Below are 19,443 nucleotides of genomic sequence, written 5' to 3'. Positions count from 1 at the left end.
AGATGTTTGGTGTAGACTGCTTCTATCTTTTTTCCTTTTTCTTCCTGCCTTTACTAGCTGGTTTTTATTAATCTTTTAGAGAGGTGAACTCTGGTTTCTTTTATAAGACTGCAGAAGAGAAAGAGAAATTGGTAAAAGCTGAAAGAAAATTTATTGAAGATAGAGTACAAAAAATAATAGACCTGAAGGACAAAGTCTGTGCTCAGTCCAATAAAGGATTTGTCGTCATTAATCAAAAGGTGAGAAAGAAAGTTTAGATTTTAGTTATTTGTAAATGTTCTTAAGCATTTCTTGAAGTGTGGTCTGTGGACCCCTAAGAATCCCTAAGACTTTTTCAGAGAGTCTGTGAGGTCAAAAACTATTTTCATAATAATAATTACACCTTTTACATTGTGTTGACATTTGCAATGATGCTGCAAAAGCAATCTGTAAAACTGCTGGCACCTTAGTACAAATCAAAGAAGTAGCACCAAACTATACTAGTAGTCATCACATTCCTTATTGCTGTACCACTGCACACTTGCAGTGAAAAAAAAAGGCAGTATCATTTGAGAGTGTCTTGATGAAGTGGTAAAACTTATTAATTTTATTAAATTTTGATTCTTAAATATGCATCCTTTTATTATTATGTATGACAAAATATGAAGTATGCACAAAGCACTCTTTTTTTTTTTCTTTTGAGACAGGGTCTTGTTCTGTCACCCAAGCTGGAGTGCAGTGGCACACTTATAGATCACTACAGTCTTGACCTCCTGGGCTCAAGTGATCTTCCCACCTCAGCTTCCCAAGTAGCCAGGACTACAGGTGTGCATCACCATGCCTGGCTAATTTTTAAGTTTTTTCGTAGAGGCTGGGTATTGCCATGTTGTGCAGGCTTGTCTCAAGTGATCCTCTTGGCTTGGCCTCCCAAAGTGTTGGGATTATTGGGCTAGGAACTTCAAAGCTCTTCTATTGCATACCAAAATATGATGGTTGTCTTGAAGGAAAGCACTTGTGTAATTGTTTGAATTGCAAGGTAAACTAGCCACTTTTTCATGGAATGCCACTTTTACCTGGAAGAATGACTGACAGACAAACTGTGGTTATCTAGATATGGGTATTTGGTAGATTTCTCTCAAAAATGAATGAAGAAATTCTGTGACTTAAAACAGCTGACAGTATTTGTTGTCAATAACATTTGAACTTTTTAAAAAAATTAGAATTTCAGAAAACTTGTATCTGCCACGTGAACTTGACAGCTTTCCAATACTTAAAAGACTTTCCTGATAATAGTGATATTAACAAATGTGAGTTTTTGTTCACTGAGAGAGGCAAAGTTTCCACATGTATAACATGACACAGTTTCCACATGTATAACATGACACAGTTTCCACATGTATAACACAACATGTTATACATGAAATGTGTCAACATGTGGAAACTTTGCCTATCTCAGTGAACTGATGCTATCTACATGACTAAAAATGCATGATTTTTATAAAATCATACATGGATAAATAATCCATTCAGTGTGCAAGTTACACCAATGTGTTTTAATGTGAGATAGTATGAAAAGTTCATTGCTATGGTTCCATAGTGAAACTAACCTTTGAGAAACTATTACTTATTGAGTTTTGGTATAGTATCAAAGAAGAATTTCCATAATTATCTGAAAAGCCTATTAAAATATTACTCCCTTTACAATATTTATCTGTGTGGGGCCAGATTTTCTTCATAAACTTGAACCAAAATAACATATCATTCCAAATTGAATACTGAATGAGATATGAGAATCCATTTGTTTTCTGTGAAGATAAATATTGAAGAGATTTGCAAAAATGTAAAGTAATGCCACTGCTAGCTCACTATATATATTTTTGTTTTCAAAAGTATAGTAAATTTTCATTTAAAGTGTTATGTGTATTAACATAAAATGGGCTTGTTATTTAAATGAATTAATAAATATTTAAAAAATTTGTCAGTTTTTATAATATAAATATTATAGATAGAGCTTACATAAACAAAAGCTCTTTGAGTGCTTAATCATTTTTAAGAGAGTAAAGTGGTGCTGAGACCAAAAGGTTTGAGAAATACTGGTTTAAAATATGTTTATAATTTTTATGTTAATTTGATTATAGGGAATTGATCCGTTTTCCTTAGATACTCTTGCAAAACATGGAATAGTAGCTCTTCGCAGAGCAAAAAGAAGAAATATGGAAAGGTAAGCTTGCAGATAATTATATATCCTAAGTTTTTAACAGAGTAAATGGAAACTATACCATGTGTTTTCCTTTTAGCTTATGTATAAATGTTGTTGAACTGAACAGTGGCATAAAAAAAATCCAAATTTTGTTTTTAGTTTCAGTAAATAATTGAACTGTCAAAAAGCAAGGTTGTTAACCTACTGCAGAACTTTGTTGAAGTATAAGGAAAGTTTTTATCTTTTTAAAACAGATTTTAAAAACAAAACAATACAACATAATACAGCATGATCTCACTTTTATATATGGAATCTAAAAAAGTTGAACTCATAGAAGTAGATAGTAGAATGGCGGTTACCAGGGGCTGGGGCAGTGGGAGGGGAGGGGCACTGGGAATATGGGGGTCAAAGGATACAAAATTTCAGTTAGTTAGGAGGAATAAATTCAAGAGATCTATTGTTCAACATGGCAACTATAGTTAATAACAATATATTGTTCTTTTTAAAAATCTTTTGCAAACCCACCCGAGAATGCACAATGTGTTGGATTCTTGAAAAATGCTGAGAGTAGATTTTAAGTATCCTTACCACAAAAATGGCTAAATCAAGCCTCAGATAGGCAATATGTATGTTAATTAGCTCGATTTAGCCATTCCACAGTGTATACATATTTAAAAACATCATCATGTTGTACTCAATAAATATAGACAATTTTATTAGTCAATTAAAAACCCAAAACAATACAATACAGTAACAATACAGTCTTCTGCATTAGATATCTTTTCTCCTCTAAGAAATTAGTATTAATGTTCTCCATAATCAAGCTATGGTGACATATATGTAATTTCAGACTCTCTCTTGCTTGTGGTGGAATGGCCTTGAATTCTTTTGAAGATCTCACTGTAGATTGCTTGGGACATGCTGGTCTTGTGTATGAGTATACATTAGTGAGTATTTCTATGAACAGTGGTTATAAAGTGAATACTAAGCCCCCTTTTTTAAAGAAAAATACTACTTGACCTTTTATTTCATGTTTTGTGTTTTGAGATCTAATTCACAGAACAGATTTTACAGTTTATTTACCTAAATGTTTGTTAAGAGTTCAGATATAACTTAACTCCCTTAGTTATGCTTGATAAGAAAAATTCAAATGAAGATTGTATTCTAGTATAAATTGTTGATTTTATAATGACATCAAATATTAAAGTTATATATTTTTGTGCCACCCTTTAGGGTGAAGAAAAGTTCACTTTTATCGAGGAGTGTGTTAACCCTCGCTCTGTTACCTTGTTGGTTAAAGGACCAAATAAGCATACTCTCACACAAGTCAAGGATGCCATAAGAGATGGACTTCGTGCTATCAAAAATGCCATTGAAGATGGTAAGCTCTTTCTTGTGATTGATATGAACCTCACGTATATGTGTGTATATATGTATATATATACACACACACACACCTATGTGTGTATATATGTATATTTTTAGACAGTCTTGCTCTGTTGCCCAGGCTTTAGTGCAGTGGTGCGATCTCAGCCCACTGCAACCTCCGCCTCCCAGGTTCAAGCGATTCTTCTGCCTCAGCCTCCCAAGTAGCTGGGATTACAGGCATGCACCACCACACCCGGCTAATTTTTTGTATTTTTAGTAGAGATGGGGTTTCGCCATGTTGACCGGGCTGGTCTCAAACTCCTGAGCTCAAGCGATCTGCCCTTCTTGGCCTCCCAAAGTGCTGAAATTACAGGTGTGAGCCACCATGCCTGGCCTTTAAATTTTTTTTAATTTTATTTTTATTATTAAGCTATTTAATCTATTTATTTCTTTTGAGACCAGGTTTTGAAACTGGCTAATTTTTGTATTTTTGGTAGAGATGAGGTTTCACCATGTTGCCAAGGTTGGTCCTGAACTCCTGGGCTCAAGGGATCCACTTGCCTTGGCCTCCCAAAGTGCTGGGATTACTGGCATGAGCCACTGCGCCTGGCTGCAAACTTCACATATATATATTTTTCTCGAGACATGGTCTTGCTCTGTCACCCAGGCTAGAGTGCAGTGGCACAATCATGGCTCACTGCAGCCTCAAACTCCTGTGCTCAAGTGATCCTCCCACCTCAGCTGGACGATAGGTGCATGCCACCACACCTGGCTAATTTTTAATTTTTTTTTTGTAGAGATGAGGTCTCTCTCTGTTGCCCAGGCTGGTCTTGAACTCCTGGCCTCAAGCAGTTTTCCCCCCTCAGCCTTCCAGAGTGCTTGGATTTGTAGGCATGAGCCACCACATTCAGCCCATGTTGAGCATCTTTTAATGTGTTTATTTGCCCTCTGTATATCTTTGGTGAATTTTCTGTTGAAATCTTTTGCCCTTTTAAAAAATTGGATTGTTGGCCATGCACAGTGGCTCTCACCCATAATTCCAGCTCTTTGGGAGGCCAGGATGGGAGGATTGCTTGAGCCCAGGAGTTGGAAACCAGCCTGGGCAACATAGCAAGACCATGACTCTACACACACACACAAATAGCCAGGCGTGGTGGCCTGTACCTGTAGTTCCAGCTACTTAGCAGGCTGAGGCAGGAATATCACTTGAGTCCCAAGAGTTTGAGGTTACAGTGAGCTATGATCACACCACTGCACTCCAGCCTGGGAGACAGAGCGAGACCCTGTTTCCAGAAAAAAAAAAAAAAAAAAGAAAAGATAAAGATTTGTGTTAGTTTTCTGTTGTTGAGTTTGAGAGTTCTTTGTATATAATTTGGGTACAAGTGCTTTTTCAGATATATAATTGGCAAATTTTTCTCCTCTATGGCTTATTTTATTATTAACAGTGCCTTTCAAAGAGAAGTTCTTAATTTTGATGAAGTCTAATTTATTATTTTTATTCTCTCATGGATTATGCTTTTGGTGTGGTATCTAAAAAATCTTTACCTAACCTAGGGTCACAAAGATTTTCCTCTAAAAGTGTTATAGTCTTATGTTTTACATTTAGATGTGTGATTCATTTTAAGTTAATTTTTGTATATGGTGCAAGTATGGATACAAGTTCATTTTTTTCATATAAAGGTATCAGATTGTTTTAGTCTTATTTGCTGAAAATACTTTCACCACCGAATTGACTTTTCTCGTGTACAAAAAATCAGTTTTTCATATTTGTGTGGTTCTATTTCTGTGCTCTTTTTTCTGTCCTACTGATGCATTTGTCTATTTTAATGTTAATATCATACTGTCCTGATGACTGTAGCTTTATAATAAATCTTGAAATCAGTATTGTTAACTCTCATTTTTTTTAAGTTATTTTGGTCATTCTAAGTCTTTGGCATTTCCATATGACTTCCATATGAATTTTAGAATCAGCTTGTCAATTTCTACCAAAAAAACTGTTGCTGTGATTTTGATCAGAACTTTTTTTTAAGAAAGGATCTTACTCTGTCACTCAGGCTGGAGTGCAGTGGCGTGATCATGGCTCACTGCAGACTCGACCTGCTGAGCTCAAGTGACTCTCCCACCTTAGCTTCCCAAGTAGCTGGAACTACAAGTATGCGCTACCATGCCTGGTTAATTTTTTTTTATTTTCTGTAGAGACAACGTCTCGTTATGTTGTTACCCAGGCTGGTCTCAAACTCCTGGGCTCAAGTGATCCTCCCGCCTTGGCCTCCCAAAGGGCTTGGATTACAGGTGTGAACCACTACACCCTGCTCGATTGGAATTTTATTAAATCTGTAGATCAATTTGGAGATAGTTGATATTTTAATAATGAGCCTTCTAACTCATGAATATCGTCTTATCTATTTATTTGAGTCTTCTTGAATTTATCTCAGCAATATTTCGTAGATCTTAGTATATGAGCCTTACACACTTTTTTCCATATTTATCTCTATGTATTTCATTTATTTTGTTGCTATTAATATGCTATTTTTAAAATTTCCATTTCTGATTGTTAGTTGCTAATATGTAGAAATATATTTTATTTTTGTACATTGATCTTGAATTCTGCAACCTTGCTAAATCACAATTAGCTTTCTTATTAGGCTGCATTGAATTGTCTATATAAGTGATTACATTGTCTGCTATACAGTTATACTTTTTTCTTTCCAATATGGATATTTTAAAATTTTCTCCCTTATTTCATGGGCCAGAACCTCCAGTATAATGTTGACTAGAAATAATGAGAATGGACATCCTTTCCTCATCGCTGATCTTAGGGGGAAAGCATTCACTCTTTCTCCATTATGTATGATGTTAGCTATAGGTTTTTATCAGGTTGAGGAAGTTCTCCCTTCTGCACCTAGTTTGCTGACAGTTTTTAATCAAGAATAAATGCCAGGCTGGTCGCGGTGGCTCACGCCTGTAATTCCAGCATTTTGGGAGGCTGACGCAGATGGATCACCTGAGGTCAGGAGTTCGAGACCAGCTTGGCCAACATGGTGAAACTGTCTCTACTAAAAATACAAAAATTAGCTGGGCATGGTGGCAGGCACCTGCAATCTCAGCTTCTCATGAGGCTGAGGCAGGAGAATTGCTTGAACCTGGGAGGCGGAGGTTGTAGTGAGCCGAGATCGTGCCACTGGACTTTAGCCTGGGTGACAAGAGTGAAACTTCTTGTTGTTGTTGTTTTTTGTCAAAACACACACACACACACACAGACACACACACACACACGAGAATAAATGCCAAATGCTTCTTGTGCATCTATTGAGATGATCATATGATTTTTTTTTTTTTTTTTTTTTGAGATGGAGTCTCGCTTCGTTGCCCGGGCTGGAGTGCTATGGTGCAATCCTGGCTCACTGCAACCTCTGCTTCCCAGGTTCAAGCGATTCTCCTGCATCAGCCTCCTGAGTAGGTGGGATTACAGCCATGCACCACCATGCCAGGGTAATTTTTGTATGTTTTAGTAGAGATGGAGTTTCACCATGTTGGCCTGGCTGGTCTCGAACTCCTGACCTCAGGTGATCTGCTTGCCTTGGCCTCCCAAAGTTCTGGGATTACAAGCGTGAGCCACTGCACCCAGCCCTCATTTAGTTTTTTCGTACAGTAAATTACATTGATTGATTCAAATGTCAAACCTTACATTCTTGGGATAAACCATACTTAGTTATAATGCATTTTACTTTTTTAAAAATTAATGGATTACATTTTTTAAATTATTTTTTAAATTGTGATAAATATACATAACATAAAATTTACAGTTTAACAATTTTTAAGTGTACAGTTCAGTGTTAGTAAGTGCATTCACATTGTTGTGTAACTATTATCACCACCCATCTCCAGAACTTTTTTTCCTTGCAAAACTGAAACTCCGAACCCATTAAACAATAACTCTCCATTCTCTACCCACCTCCCCAGCCCTGGGAAACCACCATTCTACTTTCTGTCTCTATGAGTTTATTCTATGTATCTCATATAATTGGAATCATACAGTTTTTGTCCTTTGTCTGGCTTATTTCACTTTGCATAGTGTCATCAAGGTTCATTCATGTTGTAGCATGTGCCAGAATTTCCTTCCTTTTTACCATTGAATAATATTCTATTGTATGTATATACCACATTTTATTTGTCTATTATTGGAAACGTGTTGCATTTACCTTTTGGCTATTGTGAATAATGGTACTAGGTGTATTCTCCTTTTTATGTATTATTTGATTTAATTGGCTAAAATTTTGTTAAGAATTTTTACATCTGTATTCATAAGGGGTATTGGTCTGTGTATATTTTTTCTTGTAATGCTTTTATCTTTTTCGGTGTTAGAACAATGCTGTACTCATAGAGTGAATTGGAAAGTTTTTCTTGTTCAAATTTCTGAAAGTGTTAAGTTGTTGTGGAGAATTGGTATTATTTGTATTGTTTCTTTCTTAAATGTTTGGTAGACTGTCAATAAAGCCATCTGAGCCTGGAGTTTTCTTTGTGGGAAAGCTTTTAATGACACATTCAATTTTTTTAACAGACATAGGGCTATAAAGGTTTTGTTTTTTTTGAGTGAGCTTTAGTGGTTTGTAGTCTTTCAAGAATTTGTCCACTTCATCTAAGTTAGGATCATCAACTACTATCTATGAACTAAATCTGATTTGCTGCCTGTTTTGGTAAATAAAGTTTTGTTGGAATGTGGCCATACTCATTTGTCTATATATTGTCTGTGGCTATTTTTATGTTACAGTGGCAGAGTTGAATAGTTGCAAAAGAAATGGTATGGCCTGAAAAATATTAACTGGCCTTTTGCAGAAAGTTTACTAACTTCTGATCTACAGTTTCAACTTTATTGTTATAAAGTCGATCATAATATTCATTTATTCTTTTTAATATCTGTATAATCTGTAGTGATATAAATTTTCTCATTTCTGACATTTGTCATTTGATTAATTTCCACTTTCATCCTAATTATTTCCTTTCTTTTGCTTATATTAGGTTTCATTTGTGCTTCCTTTTCTAGTTTTGTTTTTTTTTTTCTTTTTGAAACAGAGTCTCGATCTGTTGCCTAGGCTGGAGTGCAGTGGCATGGTCACGGCTCACTGCAGCCTTGACTTCCCAGGCTCAGGCAGTCCTCCCACCTTAGCCTCCTAAGTAGCTGGGATTACAGGTGTGTGCCACCACACCTGGCTAATTGTTGTGTTTTTTGTAGAGATGGGGTCTCACTGTGTTGCCCAGGGTGGTCTTGAATTTCTGGGCTCAAGTGATCTACCTGCCTTGGCCTCCCAAAGTGCTGGGATTATAGGAGTGAGCCACCAGACCCTGCCCTTTTCTAGTTTCTTAAGGTGGAAGCTGGGGTCATTAGTTTGAGAACTTTCTTCATTCCTAATATAGGTGTTCCATGATATAAATTTCTCTTTAAGTACTGCTTTAGGGATGCTAAAATTTTGATACGTTGTGTTTTCACAGGGAATGGGATCAGGGAAGTTTTCAAAGGTTCAGTAATCTCTTTCGTAAGCTGGGTGGTAGGTACATGGATACATTTGTTTATTTGTACATTTATTCTTTATATCTTATACATATAAATATTCTTTTGAGTGTATTCTGTATTTAACAAGGAACTTTTAAAAAATGTGAATGGGAGGTAATGATGTAATCATCTGGTGGGTGAACAACTCCTTGAGCAGTTATGTTGTGAAGTGAAGCAGAGAAAGTGGGTAGTAATTTTAAAATGATGTGAGATAAAAGGGGAGATTGTTTTCATATTGTTTTGTTTTAAAGCACGTTTGCTGATTTAAATAAGAGTCATAAACTTTATGAAACCATACAAGTAGCAGATATAAAAGTCATATCCTGATGTGAAATTTGATGTGTTTAACCAAAACTCTTGCTTTAGAATAATAATACCACTTAAATTTTTTCTTAGATAGCAATTTGAGTTCTGCTCCAGTACAAAAAACGAATACTTCATTGAGTTCCAAGAATTCCCCATCAAAAACTAGAGACAAATTATCTTGGTCTAAAAAATTTTCATGTCAGATATTGTAATCAGTTACCTGTCAATATAAATTATAAATACCTCTTAAAAGTAGCCATAAGGCCGGGTGTGGTGGCTCACACCTGTAATCCCAGCATTTTGGGAGATGGAGGTGGGTGGATCACTTGAAGTCAGGAGTTCAAGACCAGCCTGGCCAACATGGTGAAACCCCGTCTCTATTAAAAATACAAAAATTAGCTGGGTGTGGTGGTGCACGCCTGTAATTCCAGCTACTTAGAAGGCTGAGGTAGGAGGATCGCTTGAACCTGGGAGGCAGAGGTTGGAGTGAGCCGAGATCATGCCACTGCACTCCAGCCTGGGTGATGGAGTAAAACTCCATCTCAGAAAAAAAAAAAAGTAGTTATAAAAAAGTAAGATGAAGGTAAAAATAAATTATTCTTGTTTACCAGAGGATAAGGAGCAAAATAAGCTGTTTACAGCCAGTTATCTGTTCTATGCCTATTTATTTAATGACATATAACTTCAGGATGTTTCATAGGACAACTGAGTAATTACTAAGCTGTGCAATTTATTTGGTTTCTGTAGATAACAGAACATACTTAAATAGTGAATAGCTTTTCTCTGTCTCTCTCTTTTGGTCTTTATGGCATGTCTTGGCAATCATATTTTTTCTCTCCAATAGGTTGTATGGTTCCTGGAGCTGGTGCAATTGAAGTGGCAATGGCTGAAGCTCTTGTTACATATAAGAACAGTATAAAAGGAAGAGCTCGTCTTGGAGTCCAAGCTTTTGCTGATGCCTTACTCATTATTCCCAAGGTACAACTACCCTTTCAGCTAAATAACAACTGCTTAGACATAAAGGTGTTTAATTACAAATTGCCCATATTATCTGATAGTTAATGGAGTAGACAGATATTTATATGCATTTCCTTACACAGTTTTCTCTTAGACATTTTACCACTAAAGCAGGGAAACTTTTGGGCTAACAGCCCAGAATCCTTGCACGATCTCATGAAATAGCCAACTTACCCCCTTGCTTCTTTCTCTGAGTTCCAAAAATTAAAGCAGCTCCAAAAATTTCCTTCAGAAATGACTCATGATTAACTAATCATAATGAAAAATTTTAGAATTTAAAATTTAGTTAGATTTTATGGTACATCTTTGTTTTGTTAGTGGTATCCAAATGTAATCAATTTAAATTGTGGAGAGGGAGAGCTTGAGGCTCTTTAGCATTCCTAGATACAACCTTACATTTGTCATCATCATTATAGTTCCTAGAAAAGGAGAAAACAGAATTTTTGCATGTGGCAACCTAAGGACAGAAAGCAACCATTCCTTTCTCTTTGCCTTAATTGGTTTCAAACCACCTTAGAAATATAGTAAAACTACTTCAAAGATGCTATTACCGTGAATTAAAACATTATTAACAATGTTAGCAAAATCTCTTTGCTAATTTTTATTAAAATTTTTCATAATTTGTGAAATCTTTGTGAATTAGATTTCCTATTTTTTCTTTCCCCAGAGCAGCAAAGTCAGTATGATCCTGTTGTTGACAGAAATTGGTAACCCCAGTATACATTGGTGGTACCTTTTTCCTCATCAGCTGGTGATTTGGGGCCACTTGGAAATGAGCCTGGTTTGGAGTGCGGATATTTCCAATCCTGTTACCACAGGTTGTGACTCTCCTCATGAAGATGAGGGGCACAAAGGTGCTGCAAATATTCTGGTTTCCTTAGCAAGTGCCTATGAAGAACTGGAGGGCATGTGGCTAGCGGCACTAGAGGAAACAAGAATATCATTCTACTTCCTTCCATGCTAAAAAAAAAAACAAAACAAACCTTTTGCAAGGAGGGAAATTAATGTAGTAGGGTAGAAATGGGGGAACTCTGATGTCCTCAGAATTTAGTGTGATGTGCATAGGGGAAATGTTTAAGTAAATATAAAAACTACTAGATAGATGAAATAATAATTTGATTTAGATTAAAAGTGGAATTCTTCAAAAGGAGATGATTGCCATGTTATGGATGTGTTTTTACAAGAGTAAAGAGTATTTTTATATTTGATATATGTGAAGGTATTATGCATAAATATATAATATATATTGTTATTTTTATTCCTAAAGGTTCTTGCTCAGAATGCTGGTTATGACCCACAGGAAACATTAGTAAAAGTTCAGGCTGAGCATGTCGAGTCAAAACAACTTGTGGGCATAGATTTGAATACAGGTAAGAAAGTGAAGGAAAATTAGCTGCTTAATAAAGAAAGAGGTTATTCTTTAGTTACCCAGATCTTATGGTAAAGGAGTAGAGGTTTGGGTAACTTTAATATTTAAATTTTGGATGCCTTTAGTTTATTTTTGAGCTTCTTAAAAAATGTTCATTCATTTAAGAAATAGTTATTGAGTGCTTGTTTTCCTCTTGGGCTTCACACAGAACAAAACAGACAAAAATATCTGCCCCGGGAGCTTATGTTGTAGTGGGAGAAGGTAGGCAGTAAATAACTTTAATAAATAAACTCCTTCAGCATTTTAGAAAAAGTAATGAATTATATGAAAAAAGGTGGTATAATAATGATCATGAACTAGTGTACAGGAGGGTGGAGAGAGAATGACAGCTTAAAGGGTTGGTCAGGGTAGGCATCATCAAGATGTCTGTTGAAAAAAAGTGGAAGGAAGTGAGGAAATTAGCCATGTAGGCAACTGGGGTTAAGTGTTCTAGGGAAAGAGAACAGCCAGTGGAAAAGCCGGTGTCTGATGTTTTTGAGGAAGGAGGTGAGAGACGTGACAGAAGGTCAGATCATTCAGGGGCATTTGGACCAGTTTCAGGACTTTGGCTTTTACTTTAGAGGAGCAGGGAGCAATTTTGAGCAGAGGTGTGACATGGCCTAATTAATTAATTTATGAGACAGTCTCGTTCTGTCACCCATGCTGTGGAGTGCAGTGGCATGATCTCGGCTCACTGCAACCTCTGCCTCCCAGGTTCAAGCAATTCTCCTGCCTCAGCCTCCGGAGTAGCTGGGAATATAGGTGTCTGCTGCCATGCCTGGCTAATTTTTGTATTTTTAGTAGAGACAGGTTTTCACCATGTTGGCCAGGCACATGGCCTTATTATGTTTAAGAGAATCACTCTGGCCACTCTCCACTTTGTAGAGAAGTCAACTGAACAAGTAGAAGGTTGGAGTTTCAGTCAACTGTGGTGGAGAAGACTAGCTGGAGCAGGCTGTGGGTGAGAGGACATCAGCATTCAGTTTTGGCAGAGTCAAGGTTGAAGCATCTGTAATCTTTTAATTAAAAAAGTTGGATATATGGGTCTGGAGTTCAAGGAAGAGGTCTGGGTTGGAGATTAAAACCTGAGAGTCAGGCCGGGCGCAGTGGCTCATGCCTGTAATCCCAGCACTCTGGGAGGCCAAGGTGGGTGAATCACTTAAGGTCAGGAGTTCAAGACCAGCCTGGCCAACATGGTGAAACCCCATCTCTACTAAAAATGCAAAAATTAGCCAGGGATGGTGGCAGGCACCTATAATCCTAGCTACTTGGGAGGCTGAGGCAGGAGAATTGCTTGAACCCAGGAGGTGGAGGTTGCAGGGAGCCGAGATGGCGCCACTGCCCTCCAGCCTGAGTGACAGAGCAAGATCCCTGTCTCAAAAACAAAAACAAAACACCAAAAAAAAAAAAAAAAAACAAAGAAAACAAAAAACAAAAACACCCAAAAAACCTTGAGAGTCACCAGATATGTATGGTTTAAATCTAAAAGTCTGGATGAGATCACCTAGGGATTAAGGGTAGAGAGAAAAGAGGCTAGGACTGAACTTTTGGGTACTCCAACGTTAAGAGGTCAGGGAGGAAGAGGAAGAAGCAGCAAAGTAATCAGAAAAGGAGCCCCTAGTGCAAAAGAAAGAAAACCGGAGGAGTGTGGTATCCTGGAAGATAACACAGAGTAGGCCGGGAGAATGTGATCAACTGTGTTAAATACTGGTAGATGAGGCCTGAGAATCAACCATTGGATTTAACAATATGGAGGTCATTGATGACCTTGACAAAAGTAGTTTTGGTAGTGTATTAAATATTTTTAGAAGATATCAATTAATATTAATAGCAAATACTAAGATTTTGGTATGAAAATTGTTTTTACTTTTCAGGTGAGCCAATGGTAGCAGCAGATGCAGGAGTTTGGGATAATTATTGTGTAAAAAAACAACTTCTTCACTCTTGGTAAGTTCATATGAACATAAAATGAAAGACCTGTAGAGTTATAATTGATAATATTAAGATGAAATTTTTTCTATTATTTTTGTCCCTGTACAGTGGAAAAATTGTCAAGTGTATGAAAGGTGTGGTATTCAGTTATTAGGACTAGCTTCTGTCATTTTATAGTCCATAGTCCCTTTTATATTTTAGATCTAGCAGTGTTAAGTTCTAAGAAAAATTAATCTTACTATTTGAGGGGGAAAGAAAAGGGGAAATTTACTGAAATAGTAGCACATGCATGATGGAGAAAATCAAATGATATTGTAAAAATAAGCTCAATTTTGCTGGAATATAAATCAGGAATGCACCTTATCAGCAAAGGAGTTTAAATTATAATACAAAGGGTGACATTTGGGCCGGTGCGGTGGCTCACGCCCGTAATCCCAGCACTTTGGGAGGCCGAGGCGGGTGAATCACCTGAGTTCAGGAGTTTGAGACCAACCTGGCAAACATGGTGAAACCCCGTCTCTACTAAAAATACAAAAATTAGCCAGGCATGTTGGCGGGTGCCTGTTATCCCAGCTACTCAGGAGGCTGAGGTGGGAGAATTGCTTGAACCCGGGAGGTGCTTGAACCCGGGAGGCAGAAGTTGCAGTAAGCTGAGGTCTTGCCATTGTACTCTACCTGGGCAACAAGAGTGAAACTCCATCCAAAAAAAAAAGGGTGACATTTGTATTTGTATTTATAATAGCCTTGTCTCATAAAACATCATACTAACATCATTAAAGAACAAAGTACCCTACATAGGTAAAGATTGCTGGGGAAAAAAGCTAAGAGTGGGTTAGTAGGCTTTACTCACCCTCTCGTCTTTTTCCTTAGCACAGTGATTGCCACCAACATTCTCCTGGTTGATGAAATTATGCGAGCTGGGATGTCTTCTCTCAAAGGATGATTGAATTCAAAATCAACCCTTCTAGAAGATGAAATTTAGTACACTTTACATCTGACTACTATTGTGTAGCCTGAGCCATTCTGAATTTCTACACAATAAATGCAGTTTATGTCTTTTGGGTCTTAATAGTCTCAAAAATATTTCATCAAGGTATAAAGAACACAATAAATACTTTTACAGTAAAGGAATAATAATTAAATGTTTCCCCAAGAGTCCTAACTCCCCACCCTTTGTTATATGCTATTGCAGTTTTTATAGCATAGGACCTTTATGATTCTTAGACCTTTTGGCAAGTTTTAATTAACAAAATAGAGGTTTTAATACACCCAAGTAAATTTCCAATTTATCAGAGGGTATAAATGTAGTAGGACAGAATGTTTCATTTTCTCTCAAAATTCTTTCAGTGACTTCTTGCTGCCACTCTTCCCTCTTATAAATATGGTGTGTAGCTTTGGGTTGCATTGTTTATAATATCTGACTCAATTTATTTTGTATATCATTTGTTATATTTTACCTGGCTTTTTTTGTATGTGTGATCAACAATTTATGCTACTGTGCTAGCTCTGGTAGCTCTCTGTCTAGATGGTGAGATAGAACAGGTCTCATCTCGAAAGATGAGAATTGTTGACACCAATGGTGGGAAATAATTGTTTTTGGCTTATAATACACCTGTTCAGTATAGATATTATAGCAATATCTTTCTTGTTTGAAACTCTAGAATTAATCTATTATGCTTTTTATTTTTATTAGAGTTCTTGTGGTTAACTTCTTTCCATGGATGGTAGTTGATAAGAGACTAAAATATGGCAGGTGCATTAATGGAACTTTGGCCTGTTTGTGCATATAGGAGAAGGTTCCTTTAACCCTATAATTTTATAGCCTGTTTTTTCCACTTAATATGCTGTCAGCATCTTTCTAAGGTAGTATCCAGACTTCTTCTTCTTTTTTTTTTGGGATGAAGTCTCACTCTTCACCCAGGCTGGAGTGCAGTCATGATCTCGGCTCGTTGCAACCTTTGCCTCCCAGGCTCAAGTGACTCTCCTGCCTTAGCCTTTTTAGTAGCTGAGATTACAGGTGCACACCACCACGCCTGACTAATTTTGTATTTTTAGTTGAGAAGGGGTTTCACTATGTTGACTAGGCAGGTCTCGAACTCCTGACTTTTGGTGATCTGCCTGCCTTGGCCTCCCAAAGTACTCGGATTACAGGCATAAGCCAGCACTCCTGGCCCACTATTCAGACTTCTGAACCATCACTTATTTATGGTTACATGGCATTGCATTGTATGGTTATACCACAATTTATTTTACTAATTTTGTTTTCAATTTTTTTTTGCTGTTATAAAGAAAGATCTCCTTTTTAAACTTGTCTTTATTCTATAGGATAGGCCTTTTAAAATGGGCTTACCATGCATATGGCCAGATCTTTTCTGTGTAACATTGTTTAAATTTTGAAATATTTAAAATATACCAAAAAGATAGAAAGTAATATAATAAACACATTTGTACCCTCCACCTAGCTTTAACAAATAGTAACATTTTGCCATATTTGTTTCAGATTTTCTTTTCTTTTTTTTTTTGAGGCAGAGTCTCCCTCCTGTCACCCAGGCTGGAGTGCAGTGGCACCATCTCGGCTCACTGCAACCTTCACCTTCTGGATTCAAGCAATTCTCCTACCTCAGCTTCCCGAGTAGCTGGGATTACAGGAGCCTGCCACCACGCCTGGCTAATTTTGTATTTTTGGCAGAGATGGGGTTTCGCCATGTTGGCCAGGCTGGTCTCAAACTCATGACCTCAAGTGATCTGCCTGCCTCGGCCTCCCAAAGTTTTGGGATTACAGGCATAAGCCACTGTACCCAGCCAGATTTTCTTTAAAGAAATACCAAAATACAAAATGTTAAGATGCCACTTCCCCCACCCACTCCCCATCCTGCTTTTTCCACCCTTCCTCCCTAGAGGTGATCTTTATTGCCTATTCACTTTTATTTTTCCCACTCTTTGTTCTTTTTTTTTTTTTGAGACAGTTTCGCTGCTCAGGCTGGAGTACAGTGGTAGGATCGCGGCTCACTGCAACCTCCGCCTCCTAGGTTCAAGTGATTCTCCTGCTTCAGCCTTCCGAGTAGCTGGGATTACAGGTACCCACCACCACGCTCGGCTGATCTTTTGTATTTTTAGTAGAGACAGAGTTTCACCATATTTGCCAGACTGGTCTTGAACTCCTGACCTCAGATGATCCACCCACCTCGGCCTCCCAAAATGCTGGGATTACAGGCGTGAGCCACTGCGCCCGGCCACTCTTTATTCTTTTGCATACCTGTGACAACATAAAAATTTCGTTTGGGGTATTTATTTATTTAACTTATTTAGAGACAGGGTGTCACTGTGTCACCCAGGCTAGAGTGCAGTGGCACAGTCAGCTCACTGCAGCCTCAAACTTCTGGGCTCAAGCAATCCTCTCACCTCAGCCTCCTGAGTAGTTAGGACTATAGGCACATGACACCACACCTAGCTAACTGGTGAATTTTTCTTTTTTTTCTTTTTTTCCATTCTTTCTTTCTTTGTTTTTTTTTTTTTTGTTTTTTGTTTTTGTTTTTTTGTGGAGATGGGGTCTTGTTATGTTGCCCAGGCTGTTTTTGAACTCCTGGCCTCAAGCAGTCCCCCTGCCTTGGCCTCTCAAAGTGGTGGGATTATTGAGTACCCAGCCTTTTCTTGGGTTTTTAAAATGTATAAATTGTATCGCTCTGTAGATATACTTTTGTGCTTTTATTTCCCACTTAATGGTTTTGAGACTTATCCATTCACTCATTTTAGCAGTTTGGGAGTATTCCAGTGTATTTCTTTTTTAAAAAAAAGTTACACAAACTTTTATTTAATAAAACACAAAAATACAGCCTTTTTTCACTTCAGTTATATGGTATATTGCATTTTCCAGTTAGTTCAATGCTTTAATGCTCAAGGATGCCTCTGCTTTCGATTGTCCATGGGCCTGAAGCATCCTAGGTTTTGGCAAGCAGACAGGAGATTCAACAAAAACCAAAATAGGAACATTAATGCAGGGCACATCTGTAAACATATTATACATTTGCAAATTACAATATCAGTCGAAGTGACACAGTTTACAGGTGAAATGAAACTATCTCGATCTGCCTTACCACAAGTTTCTGAATCTGGACTGATATAATAAGTTATATATATATATAATGTATTTTAAAAGTTTTGTTTACATCAAGTGGGATTTGCAATCTATGCTTATACTTTTAAAATCTAAGCAGGGCATATTCCAGTATATTTCTTGTATGTGTGTATGTGTATATGTGTGTATGTATGTATGTATATATGTATGTATGTAGAGACAGGGCCTCACTGTGTTGCCCAGGCTGGTCTTGAACACCTGGCCTCAAGTGATCCTCCCACCTCAGCCTCCCCAAGTGTTGGGATTACAGGTGGGGGCCACCCCCCCGGCTTTCAGTATGTTTCTGTGCTACAATGTCATGTTCCAGTAAGTTAAAGAAAAAAACTTCAACATCAAAATTTTCAGAATATGTGTCAATGGCTTAGAAGAAAATACCAGAGATAGTAGTAGAGACTTTTTCATGAAAAACATTTCATGTTGCATTACCACTTCTTGATGGTGAGAATGAGTGTCAGACTCTAAGTTGAAAAGTGATTTAGAAGAGTTGGACTCTTGATTATGAAGCCTTAAAAGAGTATCTTACCTTATTTATTTTGCCTATGTTATTAATGCATGGGAATGATATATGATAAAAAATTTTATGTGTAAGTTTAAAAAGCTCTTACAGTAAATATAAAAAATGTATGAATGATAAAGTATTATGTCATGGTTGAAGTGATAGCATTTTCTTTTAGTCTATGAAGTAATGGGTGCATCTTATAATGAGTGACATTTTAGATTCAATGAAATATGGTACTATTTATACACTGCTGGACTCAATGCTAATATTTATTTAGGTTTTTACATGTGTTCATAAGAACTGTTGGCCTATAATTTTACTTGTTCTACTTGCCTCTTCTAATTTTTACATCAGTGACATATTAGCCTCATAAAATGAGTTGAGGAATTATTACTCTTTGTTTTCTGTGGAAGTTTGAGTTGGTAAAATGGAGGGTTATCTATTTCTTGACAGTTTGGTCTGAGCCTAGTAGTTTTTTAGATGGGAGGGATAGATTTTTGACTACTGATTCAATTTTCTTTATTATTTTAAGTCTCATGTTTTCTATTTCCTTTCGAGGCTGTTTTGATTATATTTTTATAGAAATGCTTTATAAAATGATACTTTTTCCCTTAAAGTTTTATTTTGTTTTATATTCATCTAGCAATGCCAGCTCTATTTTGGTGCAGGGGATAGGGAAAGGATACTATTTTTCTAGTATGTTTTCCCATCCTTTTATGAAATTTCTTTGTTTTCAGGTATTAAGTGTGTCTCTAAAAACACATTATTGCTAGATTTTATTAATTTAATAACTCATTGCAACCTCAATCTCCTGGGCTCGAGGGATTCTTCTACCTTAGCTTCCCAAGTAGTTGAGACTACAGGTGTGCACCACCACATCTGGCTCATTTATTTTTTATTTTATTTTATTTTTAGTGGAGATGGGGTTTCACTATGTTGCCCAGGCTGGTCTGGAACTCCTGAGCTGGACTGATCCTCCTGCCTTGGCCTCCCAAAGTGCTGAGATTACAGGAGTAATTGGGCAGTATCTTTTAACTGGTGAGTTTAG

General features: G+C 37.1%; 1 protein-coding gene across 6 annotated transcripts in view; it reads left to right on the top strand.

The window, feature by feature from the left end:
- CCT6B (chaperonin containing TCP1 subunit 6B) overlaps positions 1-14,830 on the top strand; it is a 57,132-nt gene extending 42,302 nt beyond the window's left edge. For all 6 annotated transcript variants that reach the window (XM_054536657.2, XM_054536654.2, XM_054536656.2 and 3 more), the window contains 8 exons: positions 80-239; positions 2,118-2,200; positions 3,030-3,126; positions 3,413-3,560; positions 10,249-10,382; positions 11,689-11,791; positions 13,704-13,776; positions 14,632-14,830. In XM_054536657.2, coding sequence (XP_054392632.1) covers positions 80-239; positions 2,118-2,200; positions 3,030-3,126; positions 3,413-3,560; positions 10,249-10,382; positions 11,689-11,791; positions 13,704-13,776; positions 14,632-14,704 — 871 coding nt within the window. In that variant the 3' untranslated portion in view covers positions 14,705-14,830. The remainder of the gene's footprint in view (positions 1-79; positions 240-2,117; positions 2,201-3,029; positions 3,127-3,412; positions 3,561-10,248; positions 10,383-11,688; positions 11,792-13,703; positions 13,777-14,631) is intronic.
- Positions 14,831-19,443: the final 4,613 nt, after the last annotated feature.

This window comes from Pongo abelii, chromosome 19 (genome assembly GCF_028885655.2).
Source record: "Pongo abelii isolate AG06213 chromosome 19, NHGRI_mPonAbe1-v2.0_pri, whole genome shotgun sequence".
In the NCBI taxonomy this organism is placed as follows: Eukaryota; Metazoa; Chordata; class Mammalia; order Primates; family Hominidae; genus Pongo; species Pongo abelii.
Note: the sequence above shows the minus strand (reverse complement) of the source record. Positions and strands in the feature narration are given on the sequence as shown.